The sequence below is a fragment of the Haliaeetus leucocephalus genome, unplaced genomic scaffold (assembly GCF_000737465.1).
Source record: "Haliaeetus leucocephalus isolate CR32 unplaced genomic scaffold, Haliaeetus_leucocephalus-4.0 Scaffold240, whole genome shotgun sequence".
NCBI classification, from domain to species: Eukaryota; Metazoa; Chordata; class Aves; order Accipitriformes; family Accipitridae; genus Haliaeetus; species Haliaeetus leucocephalus.
Genome location: NW_010972676.1, coordinates 11,921,121 through 11,938,601, shown reverse-complemented (window position 1 = coordinate 11,938,601; position 17,481 = coordinate 11,921,121). Strand labels below are relative to the sequence as shown.

Genomic DNA, 17,481 nt, shown 5'->3' with positions numbered 1-17,481 from the left:
TTTTAGACCAGGTAGAGGGGTAGATAATAGAGGAGACACATAAGCATTTGTTGTCGTTCTTGCAGGAATGTTAACTACTTGAATCCAGTAAGATTAAAAAGTCACTGAGTACTTTTAACAGATCTGTTTGTCTACACAGACACCACCACTGTACTAAAATGACAAAAAAAACCCTTGCTTTCATCACAGCTATTAAACATGTACATTGTTATGCATTTATGGAATAGCAAAATTAGTCACTAAAATTATGTGACTGAGGGTCATTAAAAATAACATTTCTGCCCAGGGCATAACTGTTATGTACATTGTTCCTGAAACGACATGTAAGAAGCAGTGTACTTCTATATTTGGCCTCAATCATTAAATTATAACATTGTATCTATAATTATATTATAGATATATATTATATATGTTAGTTGTATATATAATTATGTGATATTATAACATTATATCTATGTCTATAACATTAATTTTCTATTTCTGAAATGGCCATTTTCAAAGAAATTCTTGGTCTAGAGCAGAAGCCCTTAGCAACCTTTATGGCCTTATGGTTTAGAGCAGAAGATCATAAGCAGCCTTTATGGCCTTATGATCATACCTAGTTTAAACTATGCATTATGGTCCAGAAATGTCACTAGGTGATTCTGTTGTAAAAACAAGTGGCTTCTAGCCTGTTTTTCAGCACAGTCAAACTTTTTGAAACTGCCTTACCACGCTTAATGCAAGCTGTGTTAGTTGGGCTCTGCAAGACTACTGTTTTTGCTGGCATTTTAGGCTTTACATCTTCACCAGTTGTGCCCATTAATGGACTATCACAACACTTGTATTCTTAATTGACAACGTCTCCCTTTCATATTCTACCACAAGGCTTTTAAACATCGCTATTTGCCTCTTCCATGCCAATGTGGACATTCTTTTTCCAAGATGAGAAAAAGAAAGGGAAATAAATCCAAACTGCTGGTACTTACAAACTTTAGGAAGAATTTGTCTGTTTTGCCTGCACAGAAATGAAATGAGGGAGTTCAGTCTAGCCAGAGATTTGTGGTTTAAAGATATTAGTTCACTTTATCCAAAAACATTTTAAAAGATTAATTAGTTTACATATGATGACTAACTTTTTAAAATGTTTATTAATCACTAGAAGCATACTCGCTTCATTAATTGTATTCTTGCTTCTAAAGTCCCCTTGCTTCCTTCTCTTCAATCTTGTATGAGAGGAACCACACTGAATTTAATGTATTATAAAGGCTCCTCTTGACAAAAACATGTATTATCGTATGCACACAGTTAGGTACATAATTTCACATTAAATGTATTTAATTTGTATAGGTCAAACACAAGCTTCTTTATGCAGTCTTAACCTGTGAATGTTAGTGTTTTTCATTACAAAGAGACACACTGATTGGGTGCCATGAAAATTGATTCTTTATTGTAAAGTTCAGCAATATCAAAGTTCGTATTTGTTCACCAGATTTGTAGAATTTTCAGGTAACTAGCAGCATAGATTGATACCTGAAATTCTTCAATTGCATTAATTTTTATCATAAAGGTATGTAATGCAGTTAAATAGCTTAAAATAAACAGCTTGTAGCTACTGAAGTATTTTGATTACTATGCAAAAGGTATAAAATTAATATAGATAGTCCAGAATGAAAGTTAAAAGTCAGGAGCTTTTGAAAACTAAAGCATTGCGGGGGTGGGCAGGGGGTGGAATCTTAATTCAGCATTGCACTTCAAGTAAACTATTTAATATACCATAGGAAAGTGTCTATTATTGAACGTGCTACTCTATTTCCTGCAATATAGTCCAATATTTTCTGCTACAAGACTCCTAATGTAATCAATAAATTGCCTGCATAGATGTTGAAATGCATAATCCCAGACTTTTTGCACAACAAAATTCATTTTGAAGCGAAAACCTAAAAATTGCAGGGTTACATGTGAACTATGAAGTAGTATACTTTTCGTAATCTTCTTTTGATGTGCTATTTAATGTTTTTCTTTTTATTAACATCAATTCCTTTCGTATGAAATTAAGCTTGATCCTGACAGCTATGAGAAGTACCTTAAAACTTTTTTATGCAGTATGTATTGATTTCAGCATTTCGATATCGGTATTGTCTTTCATCTGGATTATTTTGTGTCAGTTTGCTTTCTTTTGGACTCATGCCATTAGTGTATGTTCCTTATTTTTTTTTCCATTGTGTTGCAATTTCAGAGCATGTAACCTCTAACGCCAGCGATAGTGAAAGTAGTTACCGTAAGTGTTTTTAAGTTCTTTGTTTATTTAGAACCTTTGTTTAGTAGCTCTTTCTTTGGTTTTGTCCGTCTTGTCTTTTCTGGCTATTTACATGTTAAGTAGAACTTCCTAGTCACCTTCAGGTGAAATCCATATTCATGTGTTTGGTGGAGTACTGCAAGTTGTGCTGTGTCTTTGTTTTTAAAAAACTGATTGGAGAGAATCATTGCAAACCTCCTTTATGGTTATTTTTATGGTGATCTATGATTTTCTTAGTTCAGCTTAATTTGAATCTGCTCCTATTTTTTTTAAATTATGTGAGCTAGCTAGATCTATTAAAACCTAAATGTAAATTTAATGCTGACAAATATAATTATATGTAGTTGAGCTTAATACCAGAAGTGTAATTAAACTGTGTAATCTGTTTAATAGTACATAACTATCTACAATTTTTCACAACTGATACTCAGATTTAATATGTATATGCTTCTAATGAAAGTAAAGATAAGCAAATGTGTTTACCCTTGCTTTCAGCTTTCATTTATCTATTTTGTCAAGTGCGGGTGCTTAATATGAATCTTCTTCAAAGCATACGACACACATTCAGTGCCGGAGTCAGTTAAGATAAATTAGCGTGCTAGGCATGCATGCACGTTCTCTCTCTGAAGACATAGCATCTTTTAAATACTAGACTAAGTTAGCTTTTTTTACTAGCCCAAGCTACAGTACTATTTACTATTACCCAAGCTACAGTAGTACTACACGTTCACAGTGGGTAATATGCTGCATGATGCTGCTCTACAATGCTTTAAAATGTCTTAAACCAGAGCCAGAACTTTAATCCCACTGGGCATTTCCAGTGAACAACTCAGTACGGTTCACAGTTCAGACCTGGAATCCCGGCCAGAGCAGGAAGGTGAGAAAGTTGAGGATTTGAAGAGGAATACGAAAAGAAGGGAAGAGTGGAAGTCGTGCAGTGTGACACTGAGTGGCTCGCTGATCAGCCTGCTGGTGGCCTGCTATAGCTGTATGGCGGGCACTTCAGAAACACATATAATTTAAGTTAGGGTAATAAGGCAGGTGGTTCATTAACAGATATATTTGTTTGGAAGTTGTAGATCTTCTCAGAGGTGATGATCTACATTTTTTCTTCCAGTTGACTACACTGAAGGAGAGAATTTATACATGTATATAAAATGCTAACAGTGTTGTAGACTGTAACTGAAAAGAAACCACTTGGGGGAGGCATTCATGTTCCCTGAGAATAACACAAAATTGAGCATGTATGGAAGTCGCCTTTGACAAGCTTATAAATTTTAACCAGTTTTAATGACACACCACTAAACCTACCGAACCATGACTGTTTCTTTATAAATTTGCTGTTTTCCGCTGTCCGCCCCACCAAGGGTTTTTTCAGAGCTTGCTTTATTTATATTTAAAGCTTGTTATTGGTACTACTAGTTAGTTTTTTACTCCATTGTTACTTGGGAAGCCCCGATTTTATTATGAATGTCATGGATTTGCTTATCTGGATGTGTATTTTCAAGCACTTTTTATTAAAATAATTTTTTAAATTTCTTCTTACTGCTGTCTAATATGAAAGTTATCTTGATTACAGATGAGTACGGTTGTTCAAAAGGTTCATTCTATTAATATTCATTTTTCCAAAGTATTGAAAAGCAGTGACAATATATACTTTTTGCCCTCAATTAGGGGATGCTTTTTACTTGTTATTATCTTCTTTAGTAGTTTGCTTAACTAATGTAATTTTTGACCTTATAGCAATGTGACTTCTCCAAAGTATCTAAATATATGTGAGCTGTATCTTTCATAGATGAGTTGATAGTTGGTGATTCCCTCTTTCTCTCCCTAGCCTAAAAGGGGTGTTGAAAGTATATACTGTCCTTCTAAAATCCATTTGCATGAGTAACTTTCTGAGATATTAAAATATACAGGTTGCATGTTCTTGTGTCTGTCTTAAGGTATTCCTCACTTGCAATAACTTAGAAAATTAAAATGTTTGTTCATATATTGTTGTAGTACAGTTTGAGTGCAAATTTGTCACAAATAAGAGAAATATTTCTCTTAATGAAATTGTGAATTTGAGATTTGAAAGATCAATGGTATTTGCTATGAAATAAAGAATAAATATATAGAAGCAATATATGAATTTATAAAAGCCTTCATCTGCCATCTGTTTCTATACAACTGTGGTATAGCATTGGTATGTTCCTTTGCCTGTTATAAGTATGGCTTATGAACTCCAAAGAATGTTCCAAAATTACACAAGTGAGTTACTGAAGGACTGTATTTTATTCAAAGTTCATAGTAATGTCCTATAATTTGAGCTTGTATCTTCAGAATTATAAATTCTCTACTGTCATGGAGTTAAATTTTAGTGATTTCATTGCAAGAAATCTTACTTGGAGATATCTTGTTAGACTAGAAATAATATTTTAGAGGGATGGCAACTGAGGTATATTTCAGATGCTTTCACTAACATTTAAAAAGCCTGCAGCTGTCAAAGGTCAAAATTCAGTTACTGTAGTTTCATTCACTGCTGATGTGCTTTCTGGAGCTGAGAACAATACAAAGCATTCTTTGTTTTCAACTTCATCTTTAAAAATTCATTAATAAAACAATAGTTATTTAGTATATACAATCATAATTTTTTTTTGTAGAATTAGAGTGAAGATGTTTATATAAATGCCACTTCATGATAAAGTTAGTGGAAGATATGTACACCTTGACATACATGGTTGTCAGCCCTGTATAAATATGGAAAAATGTCATTGTAAATGCTGGCTTCAAAGTGTGGAGAATGTTCATGATGAAGGTGGCATTGCTTCTAGCAGTGAATGATAGCATGCATGCATTTCATTCAGGGAAATGTGTATAAGAGCATTTCAATAATGCTTTAAAATTCTTCTTGTGCTTGATGTAAATTTGACATAAACCAGGAAATTATTTATGCTGTATGTCTTACGCTTTAAAATTTTGTGTTTGGCTTATCTTTGTGATTTTTATAATTCATCGCTCTTGAAAAATGTCCTTCATCAGTATCACTGTAATGCATATTACTGAGGAATGTCCGAATCATTATAGTTCATTGAATGACTCAATTTAAATATGTTGATTTAGAAAAAATACATAGATATGTCTTTGCATTTACATTTTAGGTGGCCAAGAGGAATATGTCTTGTCATATGAACCAGTCAATCAACAAGAAGGTTTGTAGATATTACTCGGGGAAAAAATAAATACCATCTGAATTATCAGAATGCTTCATGTGCCCCTATGTACTGAGCACCATGTTAAACTTCTTTACTGTTCTGAACTTGTTACCGTTATTCAAATGAATAAAGCATAAAGGCATAAATTATTAAATGCAATTGCTAAATTATTTAGTGCAAAATCCAAAGGTGTGCTGCTTAAAGTAACTTACTCTGTGGTTTACATTGCATAAGGAAAATATGGTATGTTTAACAGTTTTGTCAGTGTGAACCTCAGAAATTATAGTTTTCTTCTTTTTCATATTGCTTAGTGTTCTCGCTGTTGCAGTTCCTTTTTTGCTGTCATAGCAAAAAGTGTGTCAATAGATCATTTCTCTATTTACGTAAACTTTTATCGAAATGTCTCTAAAACATGGCAGTCTCCCATTTCTGTATGGGCTTCTTATATGGCTAATTTGGTTAGCAATTGCCAAGTGATTCCCCTTCCCCCCCCAGGAAAAAAGGTATTTTTCAATTAAGTGGAAATTGATAGGAGAAAATACTTTCTCACACCTGCATTTAAAATAAAATGCTATTAACTGATTTTTAATGGGATGCTATCATTTCCTTTCACCTTGGTGCTGATCTTGCTTCACTGTGTATAATAGAGACAGAATTTTTAGTGTTCCCATTCACCACCACAGATGCTAATGGTTGATTTACATTCTCTAATACATAGCTCATATATTTGTAAATTAATCAGTAAAACGGATGTCCTTTGGGAGTATTTGATATCTATTACCTATCAAATAAGGTGGCAGTGGAAGCAAATATACGTCACGTATTTACATGAATTTTGAGTGTCAAGTTTTCATTTTTAGTTTCGTGCAGTGGGTGGCACAGCCCAGTTGCTTTTAATAGCATTGTGGAACATATGTGATTTGTTAATCGTGGCGTATGGACTCCATTTCATCAGTAAGCTTCCAAAAGTAATAAAAATTGTTATGTAAGCCTAACACAAACTACATTATTTATATCATATAATTTGTAATTTTGGTAGGCTCCAAATAAGATCGTGGATGAGAAATGCATGAGTTAAGACCATGCTAGAAATGGGGAAATAGTAGGCCTTCTTTGATGTGCTAAGCAAGCTATGCTTAAGCTAGGGAACTGGAGGTTTGTTACCCTCAAATGAGCAGCTGCTAGGTCTGTGTATGTATGCACACCAGAGGGTCTCACAAAATGAGAAACATCTTTTTAGCTGGCATTAGCATCCCAGATTCGGATAGCTTAATGGTTTAGTAAGAACAATAGTAATATCAAGTGAATTAATGTCAAGGTTGAAGAGAAAAGGTGAATAAGACTTTGCACAAGCCAATGGTTTGGTAACCGTTATATTGTAAAACTAAAAATTTTAGAGAGCCAAATGCTTTGGCATTTAAATATGTGACTGTAATTCTCTTTATGAGTCTAATGTAGTGTATGGGGAAGGCCAGAAAAGAACTAGCATCTCGTTTCTTTGCTTAGGAGCAGTAATACATTCCCTGAATATGTTATTTGCATTTGTCCACAAATTCACTTCCAAAGTAGTCTGGGTTTGGTTTTGTTTTGGTTTTTTTTTATAAGAAGCTCAGAGGAATAAAGAACTGTAATGACCAAAATAGATTTAAAGGTGCTTGGATTTGAGACACTAGTGGGCCACCCTTAGTCTTTAAGCAAAGATGTTTGTTGTTAAATTAATAGGTTGACAGTTACTGGATCCAAGACATTCCTTTTATGAATATATTAATACCATTGAAAGAAAGTAGCTCTGAGAGTCAAATTAAAATATATTTTATAGGTCAAACTTTATTTAATTTGGACTTATTTGTGCAGTAAAGTCAGATTGAACCTAAAACTAAAATTTATTCAGCTGAAATTACATGCTAATGCCAAGATACTTAGGCATTATTGTCTTCATGGTTCTTGCAGTATAATCGGATATTTTCTGCTTAAGCTTAATTTCCAACCAAAAGCCCTTTATAACTTCATAAAAAATTAAGCTGCTTTTAAAAGATGCTACACTTCATTTTATAAGGGTGTTAATAGTTACAGAAGGTATATATAGTTGAGTTTTTATATATGAATATTTAATTGTGGTCTTAGAGAACGTAAGAAGCTTCTCCCAACACAGAACTAGAATTTCACGAACAGTGCTACTGCTTAGGTACCTCTGAAGTGAAAAGACTTTCAAATTTCCCCCTTCTGCTTTTTTCATTAGAATGAAGGATGTTACTTTGTGAAAAGATTTTTTTTTTTTTTTTTTTCCTCCCAAAGACTTCAGTCACCCAGGGTGGTGATTTGAGGCTGAAGCTCTAACATCTTACTGTGTCTATGATATTAATTGATTTACGTTCTTAAACATGTTTTTATTCTCTTTAGGAGTACATATTCTTTCAGGTATTAAAATCATTACCATGTGATAAAGCTTATTTTGCTGAACTGTGAAAGTTAGCAATCATACAGAAATGTAACTGACGTTATTCCTTTATGTTTAATAGTCAGTTACACTCGACCTGTGATTGTTTTGGGACCCATGAAAGACAGAATAAATGATGATCTGATCTCAGAATTTCCAGACAAATTTGGCTCATGTGTTCCACGTAAGTCTCAGCAAATACTAAAGCAATTCTAAATGATTTTTTTCTGTTAATTTTCTTAATAGACATCCTCTGTATGTTGAGTTAAAAAAAAGTTAATATATCGTTTAAACTTTATAGACCTGTCTTAATGGTCAGTCATCCCTTTGCTTGTGAAAATTTTGCAATATAAATGGGAGACTATTTTTCGATGTTGTAGGGAAAAAAAGTCACTGTTTTATGTTTTGCTTTAAAAACTACTGGTTTATATTTAAAGATACTACTAGACCAAAACGAGATTATGAGGTGGATGGACGTGATTACCATTTTGTCACTTCTCGAGAGCAAATGGAGAAGGATATTCAGGATCACAAATTCATTGAAGCTGGCCAGTACAATAATCATCTTTACGGAACAAGTGTCCAATCAGTGCGAGAAGTAGCAGAAAAGGTAAATCAGCGCCAGTTACTTTAATTTACTGAGGTGATTATATGACTGTGCTGACAGAGGGGAAAAGAGAAGAATGGCAAGAAGCCATTAGGAACCATCTGACTTTACAAGGAATTTCTACAAAAGTAGAAGCAAAGCACATTGTCACAAATGCATTTAGGGAAATAATGAAGCTTTGGAATAATGAAAGCATTGTGATTATATGATGGGAGAAGAGCAACCATAGTTTGTGCCCTCTTATAAAAAGAGAATAGAGAAGAAATAATTGGAATTACAGGCTAATTAGCCTAGCTCACATACATAGATCAATAACTAATTAAGAATAGTGGTGGTGTAGTCAATTAATATGATGATCCATTTGATACAGACCTGTGTGGAAGAAAACTTATAAATTTGTTATTCTTTGTGCCCTTCATGGATTTAGCTGACAAAGGGAAAAGAGTGAATGTAATAAACTCAATTTTGGAAAGACTTTTTACATAACTACCACTACATTTTGAAGACTGACCTTACTGGTTTTATCCTGAATAGATTTTAATTAACTATTTCTTGCAAAATCTAAATATTCTAAATTCAAACTGAAGTTTACTTGAGCTCTCTGAAAAAGAGTGGCAAGAAGGAAGCATGTTTCTTAGAGTAAGTTGCTTGTTTTAAAGAAATTTTTTTGGTGAAAATTCTTTGCAAATGTTCCACATTAGGTTGATGAGTGTTGTTCTACTGCTTACAAATATGGTGCATTTACAGTAGACAATGTTGTCTGATCTGTATGAGAGAAGAAACAGCTATTTTCTAGGTGGGAACTCACAAGCATGAGCACTGCCAGTCTGGACATGCAGAGGGTAAGTGTGGTTAACCTAGGTGACACAGGAGTGTAGTTAGTCCTCTGGAAAACAGTGTAGACCATTCTGGCCAAATGGCTGAGTATTGTTATTTCTGGCAATTTAATTTACTAGAATCAAAACCAGGGAGAACATGGTGGGATTCTGTGGTTCATGTGATGAAGTTTTCTTCTTCTGTCTTTCTCACCCTATGGAATAGAACCTGGCTCAGTGGTATATAGCAAGAAAAGTAAAGGAAATAAAATTAATTATGAAACTTTTGAAGTAAATTAACATTATTTTGTTTGGGAGGCTGAACAAAGTTGTGAAACTATCATATGTGGTTAAATGATGAAAGTATTTATTGAACAGCTTAAACATTATAAACCTGTTGGCAGTTGCTTCACCTCGTAGCACAGATACAATTCTTCGGTTCCATCCTAGACCTGAAATTGGCTGCGTTCTTTTGCTCATCTAGTGTGATTAGTAAGGTACAAAATGATTGTGAACTTTTTATAAACTGACATGAACTGAGTACTACCAGATGTCTCCGTGCTATTAAATCTCTTGCACAGGCACTGTGGGACTTCGGGTAAATGCAGTAATTTCTCAGTTCCAGCTAACATTATTCTTCTGGGAAACAATGGCTTGTCCTTCAGAACTTGACTTCAGAATCGTGACAGGGCTGCAAACTGGTCGATCTGGGACTAGACCGTCCTTGTAGTCCTCTCCGTCTTGCTTAAGAGATGAGTCTCTTCAGTGGGTCTTATTCCTGGGATACAAAAGATGATTTCCAAGTTTTCTGTGATGAATTTAAGGGCAGACACAACAGAAGTGACTGCTACTACCCCAAAAGTCCCAAAAATGGTATTCTTGCAATAGCTTTAAATTGTGTTCATTTGTCCATGCTTCCAGCTGAACCCCATCTCTCATTTCGTTACCTATAATGGACACAGCTAAAGATGCTTTTTGATGTCATTGTTCAGTTATTGTAAAAGGCACTGAGTGCTCTGCTGTCTTTCTCAATCAGATGCAGTGCAAGTAAGGAACTAAAAAATATGTAAAATATTGTTTGAATGCGCTGTGCAAAGAGCTAATAGCTGCCCTGGATGAAATCATGATAATTATATCATGAAGTACTTGCATTTCTTTTCCTTGTCTTCCAAATCTTCACTTGAAAGGAATTTTCATATCCTCTTTGGAATCGCTAGCAACTTGCAAATCTCTGTTTGAGGCCACTGTTAATGCACGTTCATTATTTATTTGGAGTAAACTGTCACAGTTATATTCCATAAAGTCCATCACAGCTGTTGTGCTAGCAACCTAGTCCTCCTCTCTTTGCTCAAAATCCTTTGGCACCTGGCATAAGTTGTTGAGCCAAACACAGCAAATACTAAGAGTTTTATCCCAAAAAGGAAAATGGACCAGGTAATGCTCTTAATTCTCAATTCCAAGAGCACTTGCCACATTTGAAACCATTTGAAAGATGTGGACAGGTCAGCACATGTAGTAAAACACTCTGCTAGAACATAAAGACACTCTTAAATGATACCAGTCAGCATCCAGATCACCAGACTGGCTCTGGGAAACAGCTGTCGGCAGTTGAAAGCAAGAAGATATGTATTGGTCATGTGGGAAGAACACTTCTATCCTTAAGAATTCCTGAAATAAAATTCTGTGGTTTTGTTGTGCAAGTGATCAAATGTAAATGATCCTAGTGATCTCTCCTGCCAGGAAGCAGAAACATGTCAGTCATTTCAGACTGCAGTCACTTCCTTGCTCTTCAACGTGCCCTCCAGGAATGATCTCCCAGGAGTTCAGGAAGTGTGTTGTATATGAGTAACCATTGGTTTTATGGTGCTTGTGGGTTTGTATCCTGGCTTACAGAATTCTACCATTCACATTGGTCTCCTGCTTAAGAAAAAGCTTTTCTTATTTTAGTCACCCAACAGCGTTTTTCCACTCCCCCATCCCTTTCTAAAATGGTGGTATGGCAAATTACTCATATGCCACTTGGAAAGGAAAGCAATAAAAATGTGTGAGGTGGAAATGAGCGTATCAGAGATGAGAGGAGCTGATGAACAGGAAGAGCCTTTGAGATGAGGTATCCCAAAGAGCTGGAAATTTGCTTCTAGTGGGAGAATAGAGGTGGGGAGAAAAGCAGCCCTACCACTTTGTCTTCCAACTGCCCAAGGAACCGTTAAGTTATATTGGTTTCTCAAGAGATAAAAGATAATCAGCCCAAATAAATTGCACTTACCATCTCAAAGTTGGTATTCTACTGTGTGGTACCTGGGGGGAGGAGAATGCTTGCATCCAGTTCCATCTAATGATTCTGATGGTGGTGTATTTCCCTGCCATCAGGGCTGGTTACTCCTTCGGGTATGCCAGTTAAGTCATCTGGCTTCTCTCTAAACTGCATTTGTGACATGGCCGCCTCCCTAAAGGATCCTCAAATTATTAAAAAATAAAAATATTTTTGGCAGTGTGGTTGAAGTACAGCTGTTTCACTGCATGATTCTGCATTGTTGATTGGGCTGCAACCTCTGGTAGAGAAAAGAAGGAAGAAGGGTCAGGAACATCTCAAATGATGTATGATCCCAACAGAGGAGCATTGTGGGACCTTGTGCCAAAGTGGTGAAATCATAATATCATTGATGCAGATGCTCTAATTTTGTTGGCTTCAGTGGAGATGTGTTTTCTCTTCTAAATAATTATGCTATGCGTACCTGTGACTTAAATTTTGCTTAGTGCCATCTTCCCTTCTCTCTCACTTTTTAGGGTAAACATTGCATTCTTGATGTTTCTGGTAATGCGATCAAAAGGTTGCAGATTGCCCAGCTGTACCCAATCTCCATTTTTATTAAACCCAAAACAGTGGAAAATATCATGTGAGTAAAAGTCAAGTACCTCAGGCTAAATTGTTTGAGACTGTCATTGTATTTGAAAAACCAACTGCAAGTTATGTGAGGACAATTGTAATATTTGCATTTTAAACGATATTTAATTTCCTGAGTTTAATTTCTAGGGACTTTTAGATGGGGTTTCTAATCCAAATTAAAGTGCTTGAGAACAAATGTCATTGTGCGAAATTCCATGCAACATAGTGTCAGAACAGCTCATTCCCACTACAGTCTTTGCTTAGGTGTGCCATTTAGGAGACTGCCTCTTATTAGGGTTAATACTCAGGCAGCAGTTTAAAACCTTGCTTCAAAAGACTCCAAGTGTTTGATAGTAGGTTTTAAATGTATAATGTTTTCAATTTCAGGGAAATGAATAAACGCTTAACGGAAGAGCAAGCCAGAAAGACGTTTGAGAGAGCCATGAAATTGGAGCAAGAATTTACTGAACACTTCACAGGTGTGTTTTGCTTGGGACTGTTCCCTTGCCAGAGTTGAAATTTTATTGCTTGCCATAAAATAGTAATTGCCTCACTGCTGAGATAAGGCTGAACTTTGTTTTTCGGCTGATCTGTGATTGTTTCAAGGCATAGAGCCATCTTAGTATGTATACACTGATTTCAATTTGATCAATTAATTCAATATATACAAAAATTTACTGGGAGCTTAATTTAGGTTTTAAAAACTGTGAGACTTTCTACTATTTTCCTCAGTATTGTAGTGCAGATGTTTGCTTTGTTGATATATTGTACACTTAAAGCTTTTTATTTGCAGAGCAATTTGAGATTGCCCAGCAAAGCTCCCTGTAGAAAATGTTACTTTCCTTTTTTTTAAAATCAGGAAGTAAAGAATGATGGTAATTAATTAAGCCTCTGGAAATTGGGCACTACAGCATTGTGGTGCTTAGCAAATCAAATTTTGTATGCCGTGGATCTAACTGTAACAGCAAGGGATGGGCCGCAAGCACTCAGACTGTGCTAATTGTTTGCATTGTGGCTTGCAGTAGGAGGAGATTGATCAAGTCAAGATTTTTCAGGAGAACAGAAATGAGCCTTCCCCATTCCTGTCCTAGATAGACAGTCACTCCTTTCCTTCCTGTTACGTTCTCTTTTGCAGTGTTTCAGTGTTTGCTGCCCCATTCACCTCCTTTCTGTGACACGACTCCTTTACCCAATTCCTTCTTCCACGTCTTATGTGGGCAGAGCTGTGAATACAAGTCTGTTCCACCTGGGCAGAGACACAGGAAGGGGTGGTGGCTTCACATGGGGAGGAAGATAGAAGACCCAGTCGACTCCCTGCCCCAGTCTTCCTGCTGCCTTGTTCTCTACATTGTGTGCTACCCACACAGCGAACAACTTGAGTCCATCCCTTTTTGTCTGTCTCCCTCCCTCTCTGCTGCCTTGCAGCTGACAGTTTATCCCAATACTGCATCTAGCTCTCCCACTCTTCCCATAGCTATCTGTCTGCACCCAGGAAGTTATGGGACTCTCAACATATATTGCAAATTCTTCCTATTATAGAGTCCCTTACCAAATGACTTGCAAATGTATCAGGATTGTTCAGGAAACAAATCAGTTTATTATAATAGATATTAATTAAATAGTAGCTGGAATTCTCCGAAGCTGTGTCAGGTCATTATATAGGACACTTTTTTCAGGAAATGGAAGGACATAATTCAACATGTTTCAAAAAACCTCTGGGCGCTTTTTAAGTGCTCGGAGCCATGTTTCTTAGAATTTTAAGGCTTGTTGACAAAGGAAGATAGCAGTGGTCAGACTTCTGTCCTTGATAATCCAGTTCAGGCCAGAATCCTTCTCTGAATCTGTTTGAGATACTTGAAGACATTACAAATCCCACTTACTACTTAAAATTTGGAGGCTGCCACCCATGTGAGTCGCGTGGTAAAACAGAATGTGTAAGCATTCCCTAATCTGTTAAAAAATACCACATCGTGTAGGGTAACTGAAATAAATTTCATTGGCAGGTTAAGTTTAGACAGACTTAAACTTTGCAGCGAAGCACATGAAGAGCACATCCATCTTCTGTTTTGAGGGTATTGAGCTTTGGAAGAGGTGTGGTTAAACATAGCTGGAGAGAAGTAAGGTGCTGAAGCTTACACCTATTTGCATTGCAAAGATGTTTCTAAATCTTTCTAATGCACTGTTGTGCTGTGAGCGTTATACTTGACCTATAATAATTGAACAGCCTCCTCCCACAGGCACGATGGGCTGCAGATGGGGAGAAAGTTTTTAAGAGATGGGAATGGTGATTCGGAATAAAAAGGAAGTAATTTGCATGAAAGCAAAGCTCAGAAGCAGCAGTAATATATTAATGCACAAAAGAGTGAGTCTGGCCTGCCTCCAAAACTATCTTTCATGCTAAACTTTGTTTCTTGGATTATCAACACTGAGGTGGCGATCCTAATTAAAAAGAAGTTGCTATCTCACTCATGGTGATTGCTTTTTCAGACTGAAGTGTGGTAAGAACAGCTGAAACTTCATCCTCCTTTTCACCAGGCTGTACTTTACTCTGATATGCCGGAACACATCCATACTGGCTCATTTCTAATTATTTTCTAGCCTTGGAGAAAATGTATCTAACTTAGAGCATCTGAATATAAGTTGCACTTTTAACTATATAATGACGCCTATTGTCTATAAAACTTGAACCTATTGGTGGGGCAACAAATTCCATGAGTTCCTCCTCTTTTTGGCCAAAAGCAAAGGTAGTGCTAGCAGGTAGAAATCCCAAGGTCAGCCAGCCTTGCTGTGAAGTTTCAGGATCCAGCTGCGGCGTTCACCAGTCTGCATTACACCAAGCCTGACTCTGACTGCATGAGGACACAGCCCTGTACTCGGTCTTGCCTTGTGTTGGAAACACACATGAAAGTTGGACCAAAAAGAATACTGGAGGATGCACATTGACTCAGGCAAACTCTAATGTGTGGTTAGGAAAAGCAAAAAAACCTGCTCAGTTGTATGTGTATACTTGTAGTAAAGTGAAAACTGCTTCCGAATCCCAAGCCTTGAGTGAGAGACATGGTGCTTTGTGTGTCCTGCAGTACCATCAACAATGTGCTTCACTCTAGCACAGAAACCAGAAATCTCAGTGGGCATCTGTTCCTTCAGTAATCTAAAATCCTCTTGCCACTGTGAGAGAAAAGACAGCTTGGCTTGGAACATCTTGGTTTCTGTACAGAGCTAGGAAGGACGATTGCTGATTGCCACATTATGTTTTGCAGCTATTGTCCAAGGAGACACACTGGAAGAAATCTACAACCAAGTGAAACAGATCATAGAAGAACAGTCTGGGCCTTACATCTGGGTTCCAGCAAAGGAAAAATTATGAAAACAGATTTTTATTTTTCATTTTCTAACTGACATCACCTACTACATCTGACGACTCTTAAGCCCTTCCAGTGGAGCCTGCCTCTAGTCCTTTCCAGCGTGGTTCACACCCTAACCATCACATTCTGCAGTTCCCATAATGCTTTACATTTGGTGTCTCTCTTAGTTTAAATAATTCGTATTATTGTGTGTTGTTGGTTTGCCATTTTTCAAACAAGACAGTGGAATGGCCTGACCAGCTATTAGTTTGGGGTGGGGGTGGGAGGGAATTGCTTGGTAAAATTCCTTAATGTTTAAGGGAAAGTAACTTTCAAAGATTTTTTTCAAAAAAGCTTTATAGACATTCTTTTAAAATTTCATAACAATTGAAAGAAAAGTTGTATTCAAGGAAGTTGTAAATCATGAGTAACTTTGCACGCTTAACTTTAATAGCATGGTTTGGTCAGGGCAATCAATTGCAGGTTTTATTTTCTGAGTTAAATTCTATCCTCACGGTATTTTTTTTTTTCCTTTCTTTCCAGGCAGTTAGAGAGAAACTTTCAAATTTTGAGTTAACATTTTCATTAACTCCCATTACTACTCCTCAAGGGATATTAATTTTCATAATTTCATATGGATATTCTTACAATCTATTTTTTCATTTTTTGCCAATAAAATTGCTAGGGACAAAGATGTGTAATGTTTTTAATCTTCCTCGTGAAACACTATTTATAGTGTCTTACAGAAATTGTTTATAGATAATGGTCATCACACTTTTTGAGCCTAAAATATGTTTAGGTGCTAGGAAACCTTGTATTTTTCAGAGGAATGCCAAATTTCCATTGGCAGTAATACAGAAAACAGCTGCAGAGATGGTCATTAGGGCAATGAGAGAATGATTCGTAGCCTAAAAATGTGTGTGTTCTTAGGGGTCAGATTTTAATGAATATTTTACCCACAATAACTGCCTATTTTGTTATAATAAATATATATATATTAAACTTTCTTTAACTAAACTCTGTAACTATGGGAATTATTTTCTTTACATAGTTGCGCACACGTATAAATATATATATAAAAAATATATATTTTTCTTTTACCACCTACTCCTAGCTTTTTGTTTTGAATAAAAATACAAATTAGAATTTACCTTCCTTAATCACGAGAAATGAAATGGGCTATGGTGGCTGGGCATAAAGTCCAGGGAATATTGGTTACAAGAAAAAAAATACATGCAAGTTCTCCTCTTTTCTACAGAATTTCAGGTGTTTGTTTCTCCCCCCCCACCTTGTAATTATGCATGTCTTAACCAAAGGGAGAATTCAGTTAACAATACATTTTATTTTTCTGTACATGTTCATCTCGGATTGCATAGGCACAAGATCTTCCACTTGCAATGCACAAACTTCTGTGCTGAATGTTATAAATACGTTGTACCAAAACATGGAACTACCTTCAGTAATGAAATTCTCTAATTCCCGTATTATTTGGTACCTGCCATTGCTTGTTTGAAACTGATTGTTTATAAGAGGGATGTACTTATGGCAGTCATGGGGCAGTCACACAACCAAATTAGCTTTGGTTTGTAAAGAATTATCAACACTATCCATTCCATTTGTTAGAAAGAGGAGAACAGCTAATAAACTTTATTGTACAATATATTTGTCAAGTGTGTTTTTAATCAAAAGAAATACAGGTGTTGTAGCATTTTAAAATAAATGACTCGGACTGTAAATGAAAATAATGTTAGAGGAATGCTGGTGACCAGGTTGGGGCTAGTGAAGTTACTACATTAAAAGCAGGTTTAAACTTGGGACACAAACATTGCTGGTGTTATATGGAATGCTTGTAAGACTTACAGTAAGTGTGAGATGCTGATGTATGGTCCAAAATAATTTTTGTTTTTCTAGATTTGTGA

The 17,481-nt window shown here is 36.0% G+C and overlaps 1 protein-coding gene across 1 annotated transcript in view; it reads left to right on the top strand.

The window, feature by feature from the left end:
* The window catches only part of DLG1 (discs, large homolog 1 (Drosophila)), a 175,067-nt gene extending 158,381 nt beyond the window's left edge, over window positions 1-16,686 (top strand). The window contains exons 19-25 of the mRNA XM_010568436.1: window positions 2,219-2,260; window positions 5,419-5,469; window positions 7,992-8,093; window positions 8,347-8,519; window positions 12,119-12,228; window positions 12,606-12,697; window positions 15,479-16,686. Of these exons, the coding sequence (XP_010566738.1) occupies window positions 2,219-2,260; window positions 5,419-5,469; window positions 7,992-8,093; window positions 8,347-8,519; window positions 12,119-12,228; window positions 12,606-12,697; window positions 15,479-15,585 (677 nt within the window). The 3' untranslated portion in view covers window positions 15,586-16,686. The remainder of the gene's footprint in view (window positions 1-2,218; window positions 2,261-5,418; window positions 5,470-7,991; window positions 8,094-8,346; window positions 8,520-12,118; window positions 12,229-12,605; window positions 12,698-15,478) is intronic.
* Window positions 16,687-17,481: the final 795 nt, after the last annotated feature.